This window comes from Tyto alba, unplaced genomic scaffold (assembly GCF_018691265.1).
Source record: "Tyto alba isolate M040663 unplaced genomic scaffold, T.alba_DEE_v4.0 Super-Scaffold_33, whole genome shotgun sequence".
Classification (NCBI taxonomy): Eukaryota; Metazoa; Chordata; class Aves; order Strigiformes; family Tytonidae; genus Tyto; species Tyto alba.
Genome location: NW_024881308.1, coordinates 13,941,489 through 13,962,465, shown reverse-complemented (window position 1 = coordinate 13,962,465; position 20,977 = coordinate 13,941,489). Strand labels below are relative to the sequence as shown.

At 36.7% G+C, this 20,977-nt stretch overlaps 1 protein-coding gene across 1 annotated transcript in view; it reads left to right on the top strand.

Annotated features, from left to right (window-relative positions):
* TAF4 (TATA-box binding protein associated factor 4) overlaps positions 1-19,441 on the top strand; it is a 39,001-nt gene extending 19,560 nt beyond the window's left edge. The window contains exons 3-16 of the mRNA XM_033010463.2: positions 1,944-2,110; positions 2,636-2,755; positions 4,520-4,639; positions 5,392-5,514; positions 6,547-6,636; positions 7,765-8,016; positions 9,404-9,548; positions 9,914-10,028; positions 10,674-10,843; positions 11,443-11,573; positions 12,205-12,330; positions 13,813-13,869; positions 13,952-14,071; positions 17,939-19,441. Of these exons, the coding sequence (XP_032866354.1) occupies positions 1,944-2,110; positions 2,636-2,755; positions 4,520-4,639; positions 5,392-5,514; positions 6,547-6,636; positions 7,765-8,016; positions 9,404-9,548; positions 9,914-10,028; positions 10,674-10,843; positions 11,443-11,573; positions 12,205-12,330; positions 13,813-13,869; positions 13,952-14,071; positions 17,939-18,106 (1,904 nt within the window). The 3' untranslated portion in view covers positions 18,107-19,441. The remainder of the gene's footprint in view (positions 1-1,943; positions 2,111-2,635; positions 2,756-4,519; positions 4,640-5,391; positions 5,515-6,546; positions 6,637-7,764; positions 8,017-9,403; positions 9,549-9,913; positions 10,029-10,673; positions 10,844-11,442; positions 11,574-12,204; positions 12,331-13,812; positions 13,870-13,951; positions 14,072-17,938) is intronic.
* The last annotated feature ends 1,536 nt before the right edge of the window (positions 19,442-20,977 follow it).

The window sequence follows — 20,977 nt, the reverse complement described above, 5'->3', positions numbered from 1 at the left end:
TCCACTGTACTGATGTTTTCAGTTATAATAATATTGAAAATTTACACTGATTCAGTGTTTAGCTTCTTCAGCTGATTATTACAAGGGATGACAAAAATGGGCAATGTGAGTTAATTTCCCAAGATTTTATGTTTGCACTGGAAGAAGATGCCAAGTTCTATTTGTGCAGGAAAGAGCTTGGTGTAGTAGCAGGTCACTCTCTAGTCTTTAAGATATTTAATTTCTCCGTTTTTTGTCAGTAGCCCCTTGCTGTAGCGTGAGGCTGATGGTTAGAAAGTAGTGATGGTTCTAATGAGCAGCTGACAGGATCAAGCTTTATATTCGCTATTAAGGCCTTAAAATTTCTTGTAAGCTGTGGTGGTGGTGTATACCTTTACTGTTTTAATGCAAATGTTCTCCCTATGTGAGTTACAGGAGAAAAGACCTTTTTGGAATGGCTTGAAAATTGTTTTTTTTTTTTGGACTTGACGACTAAACTAAGAGTATTTATTTCTGCAGTCTTCAAGATGATAAATAAACTTTTCTCCCTCCTCCTTTACTACAGAAAAACAGTTTGAGAATATTTGTTTCTAGATAAAACTCTTGTCCATAGCACACTGTGGTCCCACCTTAACACCTCTAAATAAGCCACAATGGAAAGTCACCTTTTTATGTAAACTAGTCTAATGTCTCTATGTGACTCAGCTTCTTTGAAAGAGAGTTAATGTAGAAAATGTAAGAAAAAAAATTAAGGGCAAATCAGCAAATATAATCCGTTTTTCTTTGAGGCTATTTTTGCAGAAATCAGTATATGGATTTTTACAGTTCAACACTAATTTTCAAACAGTCCAAGAAAACTGCTTAAGGTGTTGTCTGTAAACATTTCAGCACTTCATCTTAATAGAAAAGCAAATAAAGCTTGATTCTTCTGAAGTAGTCATGCTCTGAGATGTCATAGACCAGATCTCCAGATACTGTCGGGGAGTGTGTATAGGCTTTTTATTCACTGAACAACACTTAAGAAAAACTTTCTGATTTCAGCAATACCTCTTGATTTTCATGATGAAGTTTACTCATGTCATTTGTTGTTCAGAAAGGCTAACTAATTTTGGGTGCCTAGTTTGTTTCCTTAGGTGGCTTTTTTGGAGCTGATGAGGTCCTGAGGCTATCATGGACTGAGGCACGCTGAATGAATGAGCTCTTGAAACACTTCATGTTGTCCAGATGCTATTTGTGCCTTCAAGAAAGAGAGACTATCATCTGAAAATCTGCCTGTTAAAATCTGGTTCCCTGTAGCTACCCATTGGGGTTAAGTCTATTGATCTGAGCGACTGAGCAGGGAATGACTGCCTCATTTCCCTCTCCATTTTATTTTTCTTTTGGGGTGTAACATGGTACTGTGCAGTCTGTTGCAGATGCACATGAGAGAGATTATGATTTTATAGCCACTTTCATTACTAAATTTGTTATGGGAAATTAATTTAGAACTTAGACAATTGTGTTCCTGTTTATGGTGAAGCCTATGTTTGATTATTATTTTTTTTACTTCTCTTAAAGAAAACCAACCAGGAATCTTGCCTAATGGCAAGATTTTCTTTTATTTTCAATGGGTCATATAGCAAATTTTGTAGTAAAGAGCAGGTAGGATTTTTACATGATTGCTAATTTTAACCTCTAGTCACATGGAATTTTTTGGTTGGGTGGGGTAAAAGCAACTTATTGTGTGTTTTGATGCACACCATACTGAGAATTTTGATAGAGAAAGAATATTTTTGTAATTAAGCTATTCTATACAAAATGTGATAATGCAGCTGGGTATTTTGCTTTTATTCTAAATCACTTTTGTTAGCTGTATAGTCCTTCAACATTGTATTAATTCTGTGTGTATCCAACTTGGACGAAAACCCATGTTTTTTTATATTTGAAAAGGATGTATATTTCTTGACCAATTTCTTTTTTAACAGGCATGGTCCTTGTGCGTAGTGAGAATGGGCAGTTGCTGATGATCCCTCAACAAGCCTTGGCGCAGATGCAAGCACAGGCACATGCCCAGTCTCAGCCTCAAAATACTATGACTCCTCGTCCTGCTACACCCACCAGTGCTCCTCCAGTGCAGATATCGACAGTGCAGGTTAGTTCAGTAATTTGCAGTGTTAAAAACAGTCAGATTTTTCTTCCTGTGAAGAATACACCAGAAAGTAAAGCATGATGTTAATGATTTGAAGAAGCCATTGGTCAAACTGGTGCTATACAGGCTTTTCCCCATGGCATAGGCATTGCGTTTTGTTCCTAATTCTGTTATAGTTTGGCTGTTACTTATCAAAAATATTTTTACCTAGGTGAATCTCATTAAGTTTAAAACTGTTTGATACAAAAACCATTCAAGACCATATATGGTTAACATGTACAACTCTTCCCCAAAGAGTCATTATTCTTTGTAAGACTAAAAGAAAAAGTGGATATGGGTGTTTGTACACTGAAATCATCACAGTTTCATTAAGTTAAAAACTAAAAATCCTTCTCACAGTTTTGTAGTGGTCCAGATACATTCGTTTGTGTCTGTAATAATGGCAACTATCCAGAGACAAAATGCTAGATACTAGAGTGTATTTAAATATAGGAACTAATGTGTGTTGGGTTTTTTCCTCTTCTCCAGGCTCCAGGAACACCTATTATTGCACGACAGGTGACACCAACTACTATTATCAAGCAAGTGTCTCAGGCTCAAACAACAGTGCAACCCACAACGACGCTACAGCGTCCTCCTGTTGTGCAAGTGAGTTTGTAGAAAAGTAATGTATACACAAGAAAAATGAGTTGTTAAGATTAGCTGAAAATTTTCTTGAGATTGCCAGAACTACAGGAAATACAATTGCTAAGTGCATGAAAGAAACATCCTCTGGATTATCCTTTCTAAAACCTTCACAGATCTCAATTTACTGTATAATTTGGATGTACATACATAATTTTTATATGTATATTTTTATTATTTCATATTATACTGATATGCGCATATATTTAAAGGTATCTCATTATTAGTTTGTATAATCACAGAACTGACTAAAATAAAATACCTTTATGCTTTCTGCCTTAAGAAAGTGACACCAATTACCTTTGGATTTGGAGCTGTGATGTTATTCCTGTGATGGCTCTATAGTCCTCTGAATTCTGCAGCAAAATTTACAATTACAAAAGAGGCTCTGCTGGTAGCCTTCTCTTCCACAAGCCTTCTCCCTCTTACATGAGTCCCTGCTTTGGTCTACCTACTCAGGAATATTCTGATAACTCAGGGATAAACAGTGGTGTCGTTAGTATGTGGGCTCTCTTCTAATAGCGTGGCCTGTATTAATGATAGACGTTCTTGTAGAATTTTTTTTTGGAGGGGTGGTGGTGTGAGTTTGAAACACAGTGCAAAAGTGTGAAATTTTCCCCATGGCTTCCAGGCAACAGAGTTACAATATGATTGCTGTCGCCTAATCTGTTTCATTGTGCTTTCTTCATCCTTTGAGTAGGCAGGATTAGAGAGTTTTAATTTAAAACATGCAGGTTTTGCTATGCATCCAGTTAACCTTTTTCCCCTCAGAGAGCTTTTGCCTATGCCAGTGATCTTTCCAGATCTAAGAGTTAATTTACCTAACTGAGTCTCCTTAATTTACACTGCTGTTATATTGGACAAAAAAAAAAAAAACAAAACACAAAACCATTCCATATGCATATTTTTTGCTGTAATGAGCATACCATGTACTTCAGTTATCCGGATTTCAAAAAGAGAGACAAATTAAATCCTTGTCTCCTCTTCTGTTTCCCAAAATATGAATGAAAGTTAGCTTTGGCGGCACTGGAGCCTCATTTCTTGTGCATCTTTATATAAAGGAACATGTTTACAAATGTTTTGTTAAAATTCTGAGAGCCAGCTTTAGCTTAGTAAGAATTACTGTGTCTTTGATTTGGTTGTCATTTGTAATTAGGCTGTGTTGGAAGTCCATGAATGAACTGTGTACCTGAAAAATTCTGGTTTATAATGTTGATTCTTTAAAGGTGATATTCCTACTTTGAATTACCAACTTGTCTACAAAAGCAGAAAAAGGTTTTGTCCTATTGTTCGTCAAAACGCTCTAGATAAGTCCTGAACTTTTCTGTCCTTTCTGCCTTTTTAGAAATACCTCGCTTTGAAAGTAGCATTTAAGGAAACAGGCAAATAAAGCTTTTGCGTTAACAGAAATCTAGTACTCATTTTAATTGTATTTTGAAACCACAGTGTATGAGTGTATGTTTATGATATTATTTTACCATTTTATTCAGTAACCAAAAAGTGTGCAATTCTTAATCAACTTTTAGGATTTCACTTTTGAATGTGTAGTGTTTTGTGCCATCTGGTGGCTCTTTCTTTCCACTGCAAGAGATGGCAGATGAGTAATGTCTTTTTATAGTAGCTGAAAGGTGTTCTACTGTCTTGTGGCTCAATTTCTGTTTGATGGTTCAGGAAAACAGGTTTTGGTACGTTCCAGGTAAAATAAGATTATCTTTGTATTCTCTGCAGCCTCAGATTGTTCTGGGTGGTACTGCACAAACAACTACGTTGGGGACAGCAACAGCTGTACAAACTGGAACTCCTCAGAGAACAGTGCAAGGAACAACAGCAACCTCCACTGCTGCCACAGTAAGATGTTGAGCACATTTAGAACCTTTTTTTGTTCAGTCACATATATGTGTGTGCACATATGTCTGTACATATCAGAGTAGGGAGTAGTAAAGATGCAGGAGTTCTCTAGCTATTGGTCTTGAAAAGGTGAACTTGCAGGAGAACCATATAATTTACAAAGTGTGAACACAGATCACTTGAATTTTGCCAACTGTCAAAGTATTAATTTTTATTTCTGTAACAGTTTTAAAGCACTCCTATTTAAAAAAAAAGTACTAGATGTATCTTATAGCAAAGTGAATTGTTCAGCACTCCAGAGTAGAATCAGTATGAGAAGGGACAAGAAGGTGTCTCTGACTCATTCAAGATGCATGTTTCCAGGACTGCAAAATGGGGAGAATCTGTGCACTACGCTATGCACTGGGAAGGAGGAGCTTTGCTATTTGTTGTCCTACTAAAATGTGTATTTTCCCATAGACAGTGTGCCATTCTTAAAATATTTGGTGTTTCCTAACTTCTTTAAGGACCATAATTCATTAGATTTTGATAACAAAAAATGTACACTACATATGTATATATGAAGCAAAAGAATAATTTCAACCTGATTATGTCTAAAGCGGTGAGGGACACAAATCTGTAAATAATGTTCTGCAGTGATGAACTAGAGAAGGACTTTATTTCTCAGAGTATACAGTCAGATCATGTATTAAAAAGAGTTTATCTTCCCTTTTCTGACTCTTTCCCTTCTACCCCTCCTCCTCTCGTAACAGGAAACTATGGAAAATGTGAAGAAATGCAAAAACTTTCTGTCCACATTAATAAAACTGGCATCATCTGGAAAACAGTCTTCAGAGACTGCGGCTAACGTGAAAGAATTAGTACAGAACCTGCTGGTAAGATAAGTTTATTAAAAGTTGTAAGAAACAGTATCTGGGCAAATTTAGACTCAAAACTAAGGGACTTTCCTTTTCAGAGGGGGGAAGATTATAAAATCTGAGATAAATCAAATTGAAACTTTGCTGCTTCTGAATTAATATATATGCATAAATTTTCCTTTAAGCTTGTAAATGAGACATTACTGCTCATTTTCATGCATGAGAACATGAGTTAAACTGAAGTGCGAGTAATGTAAATGGTAACTCTAATTTCTAAATTTTTTATTGATAAAACAGTGAATAAAAAGATGAATTATGTACTTGATGGAAGACACTACAGCTAGTGCAGTAGCTGAGTGTATGAAATTAGTTTTTACAAAGTAAAGTAATATTATCTTAAGCTAATGTAAAACTTTGACATACTTAATATTTATAGAATGAGTACTAGAGCTTAGTTGTTAACAACCTTTAAGTTAAGGTAGAGCTGTGTATTCCAGATCTGGTTATGTGATAACCAGAGATTGTCACAAGACCAAAATTCAAAGTGTATCTTCCCACGAGAGATACACATTTAGTTTTGTAAGAGACATCTGCTTTTTGAGCATATAGTGGGCACAACTTCAGTTATTTGTAATGGAGGAGCTATAGTACCTTTGGAGAAGAGAACACCAGAGCTGGGGCTGCCCAGCTGTTCTGAGCGGCGACAGCTGGGTGATTGCAGGTCACATGAAGTATTCCTCCTGTAGGTTCCACCTGGCTCTTTGATCTATAGATAGGACATTCCTGTAATGGTGAGAACAAGTGAAGATAGTTCTTAAAATTGACTGAAAGACAGGAGGAAGAAAAGGAGAGATGGGACCGTAGGTCTTACTGGTTGAAATTTATAGTAAAAGTAGTTACTACCATAAAGTTGTTGGTAACTAAAAATAGTGAGGGTTTATAAAACCACTTATTCTCAATAAATATATTGAGTCTTAAATTTTTTTTATGTTGAATATCTGTAAAGGTTAATTTCTACAAGTTTGTTCATTTGGATTTTCTGTTTTGAAGGATGGAAAAATTGAAGCAGAAGACTTTACCAGTAGGCTGTACAGAGAACTTAATTCTTCACCTCAACCTTACCTTGTGCCTTTCCTGAAGGTAACTTGTGTTCACTGGTCCTTATATATTCCTGTGCTGATGTACCAGCAGAAATGAACACAAGCACATCTTTTACCAGTATAGATGGAATTCCAAAATGGTATAAATGGAAATTTTAAACGGTGCCTAGTTAGTTAGACTTTTTTTCCCTTAAAAAATATTTCTGCCTTTTGGTTCCAGGAGTTTGTCAGTATGATTCATTGGCACAGTCAATACTGTAATTTCTACCATACTGTCACATGGTAGCTCTTTTGAGAAATCTGAAAAGTTTTCTTTCTGTGACTTATAAGCAGTTTATTTTGATAGCACCAAACCTATGAATTGATTTATTATTCTGTCTTTAGTCTTGGAAAGAAAATAAGGGATTGATACAGAAAAATGTACCTTCTGGACAAACCAACACGCTTTTGCCGGTGCTGTATGCCTGTTTGTATGGATAAACAGGAAATTTATCACCTCTCAATAATAAATCCTCTTTCTCATGAATTTTATAGTAATTGGACACATCTCAAAATGTTTATTCAGAGACATTTACCATCTGAAAATCAGTGAAAATACAACAGCACTGTATGGTAAGAGTATAACTCTGTTTCACTAATGTGTGATTAAGGGATATAGTTGTAGGTGTGTGGTGAAGTTTCTGGGTTCTTAAATGCCTGTTCAACCTCGAGCTGTTCATGAGGACAAAAAGTGTTACCATAAGAAAACAACTAATGTAAGAATCCAATAAACCACTGTGGTCTCTGAGCTATTCTGAAATCTTCACTGGTGTTCCAGTATGTCTTCTAAGCCATCACATGTTATAGATGGGCATATATGCAGGAACACAGTCAAGAAAGGCAGCATGGGCTTGGATTGTTAAATACACACCAGGGGTGCCCGATAATGTTGCATAACCTAGATGCCCATGATATCCAAGCTTCTACAGCTAAAGGTACTGTCACTCTGTTCTAGCTTTAAATGTGAAGTAGCATGGTATTTTTGTGTGCACCCCTATTGTGTTTTCTCAGGTGCACGCAGACTGATACAACGGGCTGAAATGAAATGCATTGCTTTTTACAACTAATGTTTTCTTGTGTGATCTCGGATTAAAATACTCAAGCAAATTCTTTCCTTTCTTCTTTTCAGAGGAGTTTACCTGCCTTGAGACAGTTGACACCAGACTCTGCAGCTTTCATTCAACAAAGTCAACAGCAGCAGCCAACAACGCAAGCGACGATAGCGACAATTCCGTCTGCGGCGGTGCTTCTAAGCTCCTCAGTTCAGCGCACAGCAGGGAAGGCGACTGCAACTGTAACGAGTACTCTCCAACAACCTGTAATCAGCCTAACTCAGCCTACACAAGTTGGTGTTAGTAAACAAGGACAGTCTACACCACTGGTACGTAAGCTGAAGTGCATCATCTGTTACTGCACAGGGGTTTTTTTGATAATGCAGTGACTTTTCTTCTTAAATTGGTGGTTTAGCTCAGCCAGAGATCTCTGACATCTTCAGAGAAGCTGGCTGCTAAGAAGAAAAAAAGTATAATTTAAAATCCATTCTATATTAAAGTATTATATCTTTTCCTATTTTAACATAAAATATTGGCAGATTGTTTCAATCACTGCATATCCATGAGAGCCCAGTGTTCTGGAGGATCTTTCATTTCCCACTTCCTAAGTCTAACAACAGTTTACCCCAAAAGAGGAGAAAGACTAACATTCTCAGGCCTGGACATAAACTAAATAAGAATAGTATAATATGCAGCACCTTTTTTTCCTCTTCTCATAGCAAAGCAGTGTCTGAATGTAAGCTTTTTCTAGGATGTGTATTAATACAGATTATTAAATTACTGGTGTTTTTTGCTACTTAGTGCTTCAATGTTCCCTGTAGAGAATTTGGCACTCATCTGAGCTGCTCTGTCCAGAAACTTTCACATAAGAGAAAAACTAATGATTATATTGATCTTACTGCCTTTACAACCTAGGTGTTACAAAAAGAGGTTAGGAACCTAGGGAAGGAATAAAAACTGATCATTGACTAATTAGTGCTGGATTTATAAGAGAATAGTTTGGCCTTTACCTTCAATATATAAAACAGTATCAAAAGCAAGACACTTGCAGAAGTGGAGCTTAGCAAATAGACAGAGCTGGTAGATTTCTTTACAGTAGTTTGAAAGTAAGTTTCTGAAAATTAGTTGAGCCCAGAAGATGAATTTGCATACATAACCCTGAATGTAGCAGTGCGATGTAACCCTCCTTTTCTGAGTTCACATTCAGAAGCAGTGTGGCTACAGCTGCCCAGGACTCAGTCTAACTTAACAGTCTAATAGTACAAAGGTGCATGGCTATAGCTTATCCTGTTTCTGGATGGAAACTGAGTATGTAGAACCAGTTGGATTAGCTTTATCACGTCTCTATTATTTTTAGTTCTAGAGTTTGTTCAAGTAGATCCAGTTTGCCTCTCTATCTCTAATGTAGAAACCACATGTAGAAAGCTTTAACGGAACCTTTGTGATTATAGATGTTTGGGGTGTCTTTTTAATAGAAAAAGGTTACTGATTTATTTTTTTTTTACACATGAAGTGGAATATTAGTTTCCCTGTAGCGCATAATTTATCTAAAGAAACTTTTAAATACCTTAAAATACGCCGATTCTAGATCAATTAATAGATGTGTTAAAATCACAACTTACAAGTTGATTGTTAGGGTTTTTTCTTTCCACCTGATTCTTAGCCTTAGTTATTTCTCAGATTGTTTACAGTTCTTTTTTTTCTTACTATTTGCAGGTCATCCAACAGTCTCAAAAAGCAGGGGCATTGATAAGGCCTCCACAGGTAACGTTGACACAGACACCAATGGTAGCACTGCGGCAACCACATAGTCGTATTATGCTCACTACTCCTCAAATTCAACTGAATCAACTTCAGACAGGTAAGAGGTCAATAGACTTGGTATATAGTATAGTTGATAGCGTTAACTCAAGTCTGGTTTATGAATGTCAGTTCTTAAGTGCCCTGTAGCTGTATGATGGCTGTTGTACTACTGCTTAAATCTTCAGTGCACAGTGCCATAGTGGCTGGGCATACACATGTCACAGCAGCATTTACAGTCGGAGAAATTGTTTGGGTACTGGATTGTGTGGGAGGGTCCTGTTTTAGATGGCCAAAATGCTGACAGAAACTACTGAGGTACAGTCTTTGCACCAGGCCTATTGCCATTACTACCCATGACTGGCTTGTAAATCTGAACTCTGATACAAATTTGATGGAGTACGAATCTTGTCTGTCTTCTTGTAGTACCTGTGGTAAAACCAGCAGTATTACCTGGAAACAAAGCTATTGCCACTGTTTCGACACAAGTAGCTGCTGCTCAGAAGAATAAACTGAAAGAACCTGGGGGAGGCTCTTTTAGGTGAGGAATCGTATGCTTACTTGTGCTTGTGCTGCTTGGGCAGCCTGCTGAACTCAGTGGGAACCTTCCTGTGTACTCCAGTGGTGCTGAATCAGGTTGGGTGAACTTGCAAGAACTAGAAGTGGATTTTCTGTGGGCAGGTTTGCTACTTTAATAAAGACTTCAGCAATCAGCTGTGGTCATACTTGTGCCAGACTGGTTTTAGCATTTAGCTGGCACTAAGGATAAATATCAAACATCACAATTCCTGCCTGGGCAAGCAAATAAAATTCATTCCTTCATTCTTCCCAACTCTGCTTGGGTTATTCGGATGTACAGCCTGTCTTACAGTGATGAGTGCGGTTTATTATTGTTTTGTGGTAGTGATGTGTCAGGTCTCTTGTTTCTCAAAGTGTTGAAACATTTCGTAAGAAAGGATCTTGAGAAAACAATTAGGAAGTACAAAACTGCAAAAGTACTTTTAGTGCTCTTTGGAATCAAATTATGTTAGTTTTTTATTTTAGCATATAATAAAAGCAAATAAAATTAAAAAATGAAAATATTCAGGCTTACTGTGAAATTCATTATATGCAGCTTTGGTGTTGTAGCAGTGTGTGCAAGTAAAGCATTAAATGTTATGATTATAATGAGTTTTCCTTTCTTAAGGGATGATGATGACATTAATGATGTTGCATCAATGGCTGGAGTCAACCTGTCAGAAGAAAGTGCTCGGATATTGGCAACAAACTCTGAGCTAGTGGGCACGTTAACAAGATCCTGTAAAGATGAAACCTTCCTTTTCCCAGCACCTTTACAAAGAAGGATATTAGAAATAGGTATGTTGATTTTTCTTGAACTTTAATAAACACATTTCACTAGTCTTGGGTTTAATTGAAGACATTTTCCATAGAAATTGATTTAAACAGTTTAAAAGTTGCTGAAGTCCATACCTTTTGTGTTTTCTGATGCTTGTGGGTGATCATTCAGCTTACGAAAGCAGAATGCTGCTAAGGGATAGCAAAACTTTAGACTTGTCTTCTAAAATGTTGGCAATTTAATGTCAAAGTTACTGGACCTGGTTGAAATTCTGACTGTATAAACTGATAAGGTGTAACAAAAATAATGACATTTGGTTTTTAAAAAGCAAATCCAGAAACAGTTTTATTTACTTACTAGTTTAGAATTGATGGTGGAACAAAAGCATTCTTCAATTATTTGTTATACTGCAGTATACAGCATTTGTTAATAGACTGTTCATTTTGTTAAGCAAATGTAGATTTTCGTATGTATGCCGTTTTGTGTTTAATGCTTGTCTGAGAAATACCAGAAAGCCTTATTTTGCAAACAACATTTAAATTTCCATGATTGAGATTAGCCACACATTTAGCTATATTGTAAAATAATTTTTTACAACTGATTTCTGTCCTGATCATAGGTAAAAAACATGGAATAACAGAAATACATCCTGATGTAGTTAGCTACGTATCACATGCTACACAACAAAGACTACAAAACCTTGTGGAAAAATTATCAGAGACTGCTCAGCAAAAGAATATTTCTTACAAGGTAACTTTATTTAATTGCACAAATAAAATGATAAAATTTCACAAATTCCGCAGGCTCTTATGTTGGCTGTAATGCATGAGTTCAGGTGTTCATTCTGTGAAGTAAGGTTGTTTATTCTCTTTGACCAATTCATCTTACATTAAGATATTAATACACATGGATGACTAAACTCTTCAACTTGTATATACAAAATGTTTTTAAAACAAATGCAGAGAAACTGTCCTCCCCTTTATGCTAAATGTTTGGAGTCTGAGTGATTGTACAATCAGATAGGCAGATAAAAGCACTGCTTTGAATTCTCAAGAGACTGCTATCTGACAGATGTGTGTTCTTAATAGATGCAAATGCCTGAACAGTGTTTAAAAAAACCACACAGTTATGTGAAATATGTTCATGAAGTTAAAGCTGTGATATTAGTATAGAAGTCAAAATCTGATGATTCATGGAAGAGAACAAAATGCTTTTAAGAATTCTAGCTAGTTTGACTGGTGTAAATATACACTTGCTATTTGTTTGAAAAGGACAAAGTGAACATTTGAGCTTTAAATGTGTATGTTCTTCTGCAGTACAGTACAAGCTAACAGCTTTGTTTTTAAGAAATGTAATGAGAAACATATTTGTGTGTTTTCAGGATGATGAAAGATATGAACAAGCAAGTGATGTTCGGGCACAGCTCAAGTTCTTTGAACAACTTGATCAAATAGAAAAGCAGCGTAAAGATGAACAAGAAAGGGAAATTTTAATGCGTGCAGCAAAGGCAAGTGCTTGGATTTCACACATGTTTGCAAAGTGTCATTTTTGACGTCAAAACTGCAGAGATTCTTTTAATTCTAAAGAACTTGCAATGAAGGGGAAGACTACTCTTCAAAGATAGAGCTTGATGATTATGTTCTTTAGCTAAGCTCTGTTCTGCTTTTCATGGTAAAGCATGTGAGACAGCTTCTTTGCCAGTCTCATTGCATGTTCCCAAATTAAAGTAGGTCTTAAAACTCAGTTTTTGCACTTTGCATTGTGAAAAAGATGAATTTTATAGCTTCATGCTACTCTTAAATGGAGAATTGATCTATGTAGCAAAAAAAAAAAAAAAAAAAAAAGAATTGGCAAAAATGTTTTAACAGTATTACACAATAAAGTTTGATGAAATTATATGTTCTGTTACTTCTGTTCTGGTGAGGCTGCACGTTGAATACTGTGTTCAGTTTTGGTCCCCTCACTCCAAGACAGACATTGAGATGCTGGAGTGTGTCCAAAGGGGCAATGAAGCTGGTGAAGGGTCTGGAGGACAAGACTTGTGAGGAGCAGCTGAGGGAACTGGGGGTGTTTAATCTGGAGAAAAGGAGGCTGAGGGGAGACCTTCTCACTCTCTACAACTACCTGAAAGGAGGTTGTAGCGAGGTGGGTGTTGATCTCATCTCCCAAGTAACAAGTGATGGACAAGAAATTGGCCTCAAGTTGAGCCAGGGAAGGCTTAGATTAGATATTAGGAGACATTTCTTCACCAAAAGGGTTGTCAAGCACTGGGACAGGCTGCCCAGGGAAGTGGGTTTGTTGCCATCCCTGGAGGTATTTAAAAGACATGTCAGTGTGGCTCTTAGGGACACGGTTTAGTGGTAGACTTGGCAGTGCGAGGTTTATGGTGGGATTTGATGATCTTAAAGGTCTTTTCTAACCTAAACTGTTCTACGATTCTAAAAGTATGATACGTACAAGTAATTGTAGGTGCCTAAGTGAAATGAGCAGTTGCTACTGTAAATGATCTGTTGGTCAGTTAGCTGCAGTTTGTTCAAATGGAAGTCTCACTTATATGTGTAGGTGTGGCAGTGTGTAGTTATATAGTAAGAGGAAGTATTTTTCCAAAAAGTAGAGATCTGATTCCTTTTTTCATATGCGAAGTGTTTGTATTTCAACTCATAGATGAGTGTAATTTGTGTCTTGAATGGTTTTGTTTAAGGCATAAATGCTTAGCTATCCCTCTGCTATTTTTGTCAAAGCTGCAGGCATGATTTTTCAAAAATAGGTACCTGAAACTAAGAAACGGAAAACTGGTTTTAATTTCTAAAAAATTATTTTCCCCTGTTGCCCTATTTGGAAGTGGTAGGTATTCTCCACTTCCTGCTGAACTTTAAGAAAAACTTTCATATGCTATGTAAAATTTAAAATCTTTAACTTTTCTAACCAAACTAATTTTTCTTTCTTTCTTTTTCTTCAACCGTTCCATGTTCATCCTTTATCAACATAGTCTCGATCTCGACAAGAAGATCCAGAACAGCTTAGATTGAAACAGAAGGCTAAGGAGGTAAGTGTTTACTTTAAAGTGAACTTCTATTTTGGAAATTGAAAGAAAAAATAATTAACTGTACTTGTTCTGGCAAATGCAGATGCAGCAGCAAGAGCTAGCACAGATGAGACAGAGGGATGCCAACTTGACTGCATTAGCTGCGATCGGTCCCAGAAAGAAAAGGAAAGTAGATTCACCGGGATCTGGATCAGGGACAGAGGTACAGTGCAATTGTAATGTTTGATTTTGCTGTGTCAGCCTCTGTAAAAGTCTTCCTCTCAGAACTTTTTTTTCCCTAGCTCGTGGAAGCTTTCTGATTGGCAGAAGTGTATTTTGTGTCTGGATTTGCTTGTTCCAAGGCCAGAATCAGTTTTTAGCATCTGTGTAGTGGCATAGGGAATAAAACTTGAGTTGTCATTCCCTGATTTATGAAACTGGAGGAATGCTAGAAAAGCCATCTCTGTTCTCTTAAGTCTGTGCTTTTTTGGACTTCCATAGTTTTGGGAAGAGATTGTGTTTGTAACCAATCTAATTTAGTAGTGCAGAGTAATGCTGCTGAGGTGGGTGCAGTGGTAGAATTGAATCACTGCTAAATTTGACATCAGGAGCTTTGGTTTATAAGAACTTGCCTAATTTCTTCAGTTGTTGATTGACCTTAGTTTTAGTATGTCTAGAAAAAGATCCGTTTGACCAGTTCCATCTGTTTATGATGTTCTTGCATATCTTTTGTTATATTCTGGCCTTTTCAAAATTTCTCTGCAGACTAAGTATCAGTATACTCAGTATTTGATTAGTTTAATGTTAGTCTACAAATCTACCTGAATTTAAATTATCTACTGTATTTCTAAACAAGTTAATAAACATGAAATGGTATGAAATTGCTTTCTGCATGGAAGACATCCAATGTGGGATTTCTCCAGTGTTTAGAAAGAACAAAATCTTTTTGGAATTGTCATGTACAGGATCAAAAGATCTCTTTGTAATTTGAGGATTTTTTTTTCCTGCAGAGTTTTGTGTCTGATAGCAGTGACAAGATAGTAATAGTTTAATAATTCTGTTTACTACCCCCTGAGCATTCCAAACTTTTAGTGCTAAAGCATTTATACTGTAGAAAAGCCTCTTGTTTCAAAAGAATTCACCTCATTTTATATTGAATTACTACAAGCAATAATTTACGTGTGCTTGATGTTGGAGAACAATCTGCATACTAGTAAATGTTATTTATAAAAAAAATCAAGCCTCTTGAGCATCTTTTAAAGTAATTTTGAGTTAAAATTTACTAAGCTGGCTGTTACTGATAATAAGACTTATTTTTATATAAATTAACAAATTACTGTATTAAAGGCTTATAAATGTGGTTTAAAATTATAAAAATTACAGAATGTGGCACTTTGACAAAGATAGATGTGTATATAAATGAAGTAATCTATGAGGAATATGCTGAAGTATCTCATGCAGTGTTAATGTTGGCATTGCTTACTTATGCATGCTCAACTGTGCAACGTTAATAGTCTGTTAATGTCACTGAGGTTATGGAATGTACTTCACATCTACTGTGAACACTTGTTTGTATTTCATCTAAATCTGACTAATTTAGTTATCCTAGATTAATCACTTACTGGTTAACCAATTAACTACAGGTTCCCTGGAAATCTAATCTCTTTGTCTGTTTAATTAAGAACCAGCTGCTTTTGATCTGATAGACTCACAGCTGTGCTTTTGCTGCTGTGTCACTTGACATTTTTAAATTGAGCTCCACTTGTCACCATTTGTATGCAGTTTGTAGTTAAGGCATATTACAAGAAGTGTGGAAAATAAGGTTTGTCATTACTTAGACACAGATTTGTAAATGTAAGCTTTTGATGTCTAGGAATGCTGAATCTTAATTACATGTAAAATCACTTTAGTAATTGTACTGGTTTGTTTCAAAATTCAACAAAACAGGTTGCTGTCAGTTTTAGAGCTTTATGTCCATGTGATTTTTATTGAAAGTTACGAAGTTAACTTATTCCATGCCTGCCTGAATAGCATAGTTCTGTGCCTTTAAAGACTCTTGAAATTTTACCCTTGCATTTAAAGTATTATAGGGTACATAATAAAATCAAGCTTGCACTTCTACTAAAGAATATTTAAAAAACAAAAATTAAGACCCCTTTGAACCATTCTTTCCTCTGTCTTGTTAATAGTCATAGGCATGTATTTGACAATATTTAGTTAGCATCCAGTGCTCTCCCGTGTCTTCTAACTTCCACTAAAGTTAATGGAAACGAGCACCAAGTTGTGCAAGTGCCTTAAAATATCCCCTTGAAAAATCCAGCCTTCAAACTAACTACAGGAATTCAATGATTTGGTGCTTGCTGGTTCAACAGGTAACTTGCTTGAGAAACAAGAGTCTGACTTCACTGTTAACAGTGTGGTGAAGCAAGAACACCTGCACTGAACACAGCATGCTACTAACCCAGAGATGGTAATTTTCAGCGCAAGTTTACATTGGTTTCTTAATCAATAATGCACACTGATCATAAATACATTACTTTCACATGTGGAAAGGACTGTATTAGTGTGAGCGTCAGCAGCTTATTCACATGGCTTTTGCACTACTCTAAATTTTGGCTCTTCCCAAGTCTGGGGTGTCTTAAAATTCTCCAAACTCTCAGGCAGATAAATCTTTATTCATTAGCAGAGCGTATTTGGACCTTCTTGTGTCACAAAGTATTGAAGTTCTATTAGAAAAGAAAATACTATCCTAGCAAATGCAATTGGAGGTAAAAAAGAATCCATAGATAAGCCCCCGAAATATAACCTGTTCCCAGTCACTCAGAACACCTTCATTATTCACATAAATACTCAAAGAGCAGGTTATTGGCAACAGGCAACTGCCAAGGAAGATTCCCGGCTTTAAAATTGGAGGTGAGAGTTGGCTTTTCGGTCTGTGCGTGCCATCTGCCGGTGACTGTGCCTCACTGCTGCCGCAGCCAGGAGCGGGCAGGCGGCTGCTGGCCGCCTCTGCTCTGCTGTCCTTGCTGGGCTGGGCCCTTCTGCCAGCCCACGCCAGGCTGCACCCCTGCCCCTTCAGACTGCACCCCTCCTCCTACCGAAAGAGTGGTTCTGGTGCATGTGCACAGGATGGGATCAAATCCCAGGCTTCACCGGAAGAGGCACCTTGTTGCTGAACAGCGTTTTTGCCGATTCTGATGGCTGTTGACTTTCAGCCAGGATTTCCTTCCTTGTGTAAAGGAGAGCGTAACAGTCATGGAAGAGTTGCATTTATCATATGTATCTTATCAGAACTGTGTTTGCTGCAAGTGAAAATGCATTGGAGTTAGCCCCAGCAGACTAGGTTTATAACTCACTTACCAGGCAGTGTACATCTAAACAGCTGAAGGATGTGGGTATCTCGAGAGATACCGAATTTTTTTTTTTCTTTCTCTTTTTTTTTTCTGATGTGATGAATATAATAAGATACTACTTGTTTATCTTGCCAGTTTCTGTGGAAAACTACCAGCATGTACCAGAGGGATAAATGTTTCTGAATGATGGGAAAGAATTCAGAGGTCACTAGAGAATGTCTGACTATGTCTAGGATAGCTACTTCTTAATATAATCCTGAGCTTGGCTACGGCTGTTGTCACCAAAAGGAGAACTCATGTCACCCTACCATGAAGATCAGGGGGGTTCTAGGACATTATTCAGGACCTCATGGTCCAGGGGGATAGGACTGCTCCCCAGTTCATCAAGAACTTCAGGGTTACCCTTGGGATTGGTATGCCGACGTTGTAAAGAATACTGTCTCTTCTGTTTGTTTTGGTTCTTGGGATTGCCTATCATTCGTGCCTTCCTAAAGATAAGAGCAGTGCTTTGGGGTTTTTTTGTCTATATTAAATATCACTGAAAACTTCTGATTCTTCAACTGTTGTTTATAAATAAAAATCAAAAAGTAATCTCTGATCTGGTAGCATACAGCATACTGTTTGGTAGCTTCCTGCACATAGTCACTTAGTTCTTACCTTGCATGTTTTCTCTGAAAAGTTCTGGAATACCTGGGGGCGCTGACATGTTCTGATTTATCCGTTCTTCTCATTTCCAGGGATCTGGTTCAAGTGCAGCAGTCCCAGGCAGCTCTGGAGTTGGAACAACCAGACAGTTTACGCGACAAAGGATAACGCGGGTGAACCTCAGGGACCTCATATTTTGTTTAGAAAATGAGCGAGAGACAAGCCATTCACTATTGCTATATAAAGCATTCCTTAAGTAAAATGGAAAAGATCAAGGTATTTTTGACGGAGAGACGCCTGAGGACATTTTTTATATATTTGCAAATTACGCCTTTTTGTAACAAGCAAATGGGATATTGTTTAAAAAACAACCACCTCTTTACATGGAACAGTTTTATATTCCTGTTTATAAATAAACTCTTCAGTATAAGAGAAGTACATTTCTGTAACAGTGAGGATACTTACAAGGCCTGTGGATACTATAAAAGGACAATTAAATTTTAACTCATCTCTTGATTGAGTGGCCTTCTTGCCAAACAAGCCATATATAAAGACTGATGGAATCGTTTAGCAAATAACTAGCTACCCTTTGTCAGCCCTGTAGCAGTTTCAACATTAATTGTGCATTTTAGTTCAGTTTTATTCAACTAAATCAATTATATAGGCATATGTCTACAGCAGATGACCTCATTTCATTTAGCCTTTTTTTTTACAGTCAGTTAGCAAAGCAAACTGATTTTTTAAGAATATTTATCTTTCCCCCAAATGTTCAAAATCTAGAGGGATATACAGTTAATTTTAAACATAACCTCAATTTTAATCACGTTATTGCTTAATAGAGGCCCTGAAGTCCCATAAAGGAGGGTTACTTCTGAATGTTTTAGCAGCATCTGTAAAAATGCATTTTATTTGCTATAGTTTGTAAAGCTGTAAAGTTAAAAAAGGAAAAAAAAAAAAGGAAAAAAAGAGAAACCTTTTCAGCATAAATATATTTTACTTGCACTGTGTTTTTTAGCTAAAGTGAAAGCTTAGATTAAATAAAATCAAAGTTGAGAGGAATCATCAAAAGACTGTTTCTCAGTGTGAATCGAGTGTTGAAAAATGGTTGGTGTATTTTGTCAGTAATTGTACATAATTTTTGGCACATAACATAAAAATGGCTATGTAAACTATAATTATTTTGCTAAAAGACTGTATGCAAGCTGTGGGCCTACTTTAAAGATGTCCAGAGCAAAGTCCCTTCTTTGTACCTATTTTTTTATTACAAATATACTAATTGGTTCTTTATATTTTCAGAGGTTATTGTATTAAATTGTCTATTGATAGTACTTTTATGACTGTAAATACTTTGGCTTTCTTTGTGTGAACTCTCATGGTAGAATTTAACTCTTGCGTGTAAACTGAATGCTGATCAGTATTTTTATCAACACCTGACAACTGTTACACCCCTTTTATTTTGTCTTTTAGGAAATCCTGTCTTTCCATTTTTTTTCATGTAAATTTTGCACAGTTACTTGTTCATATGTAAATATTTTACTTTCAAAAATGAAGTTTTTAATTGCTATTGTTTTATATAGGATTGAAAGAAAATTAACTCCTTTATTAAAAACAAATTTATCTGTATTTGCTAATGTATTTTTCTCTCTAAATCTTTTCTGCTCTTGGATTTATTTTTCTTGGTACAGTAAAAGATTAGTCTACCTGAGGGGATGCTGTTTCGTAAAGATGCACTTTGGGTTTTTTTAAATTGTTTTGTTTTGTCAGTGTTTTGGAGGTATGTAACTTTATGAATCTTGAAATTTTGTTGTTGTCTTAGGGGTCTTGGAGTAAGAACAATGGATAGTGGGTTTTGTTTGGTTTGGTTTTTAAGCTGGGAAAGTTTCTGAAGCGTTCTTAAAAGTGTTGGTTTTGTCTAGTGAAGGTTTAATAAAACACCCTCTCCTTGAGGGCAACCTACTCTCTCAAACGCTATTAACTACGACGGTTTTCAGAAGAAGGTGTGACATAAACTACAGAATTTGGAGCACAGCTACAAAAGATTATAATCAGGGACACACTTCTGATAACATGAAAATCTGAGGTGTATTTGTGATGCTCTGTTGTACTGAATGTTTAGCTTTTGTTTTATTTGGGGTTAGTTTTAATTCTTCCTCTCATGGGCAACTTAATTGACAATTGCGAGGGCCTAATCCTACTATTAGATTAATAGAAAAATCTCATTCATTTGGTAATTATTTTTTGCATACAGACAAATCTACCTACAGGCTACTGCACCAGGCACACTACTGTTGAACTGGCACTCGGCCCGTCACCGACTCGGCTACGTGAGGAGACCAGCTGTCTCTGAAAAAAGGGATTAGCTCCTAAAGTGCTGTACTCACCCGACACCATGTATGACACTTACTTGAAGATTTTAATTGTTTGTAAACTCCAAACTGTGGTTCAAATGGTGTAATGTTATTAAGTGGAAAGAAGCAACTTTGACTTTTGGCTGAAACACTGTCATAGCCTTCCTTTAATTGTAGCAAGTGTTGGTTTTAAGTGTTAATCACCACTGGCCGGCCAGTCGGGGAGCAGGGTATCTGCAAAGCTGTGGCAGGTAAGCTGGGAAGAAACTGACTTTCAAGTGTAGCTTCCAAACAGCAAGTTGTGAATAAGAGATGTTTGAAACATTAAAGTTATTTCATGGTGTGCTGTATTTTGTACTCCCTCTTCAGTAGATGTAGTAGCCTAGAAATACACTGGAGGGGCCAAGGCAGTTGGAAGGAGGAATGGATCTGTAAGACCACAGCTCTTGGCATCAAGTGACATGTTTAAGTGCACAGTCAGCCCTTCACTATAATAATTTTTCTCAGCTTTTAAAGGTTCCTGTTCTTTTAGTCTGAAAAGCTGATGCCATCCATGTCCCTCCAATAGTTCAAATTCATGTAAGTTTTGACTGGGATACTGGCACTTTTTTTGTTAGTACTGGAGCGAACGCTGCCTCGTGGCCATTGGCATGCTTCTGCGATGTTCTCATGGCAGATCAGTTGCTGACTTTGTGTTTTGTTTTGTTTTTGTTTTTTTTTTTTAATGATAAAAATGGTAACTATTTCTGAAGCTGGTCAGAAGCTTTACATTTCTGAACAAAG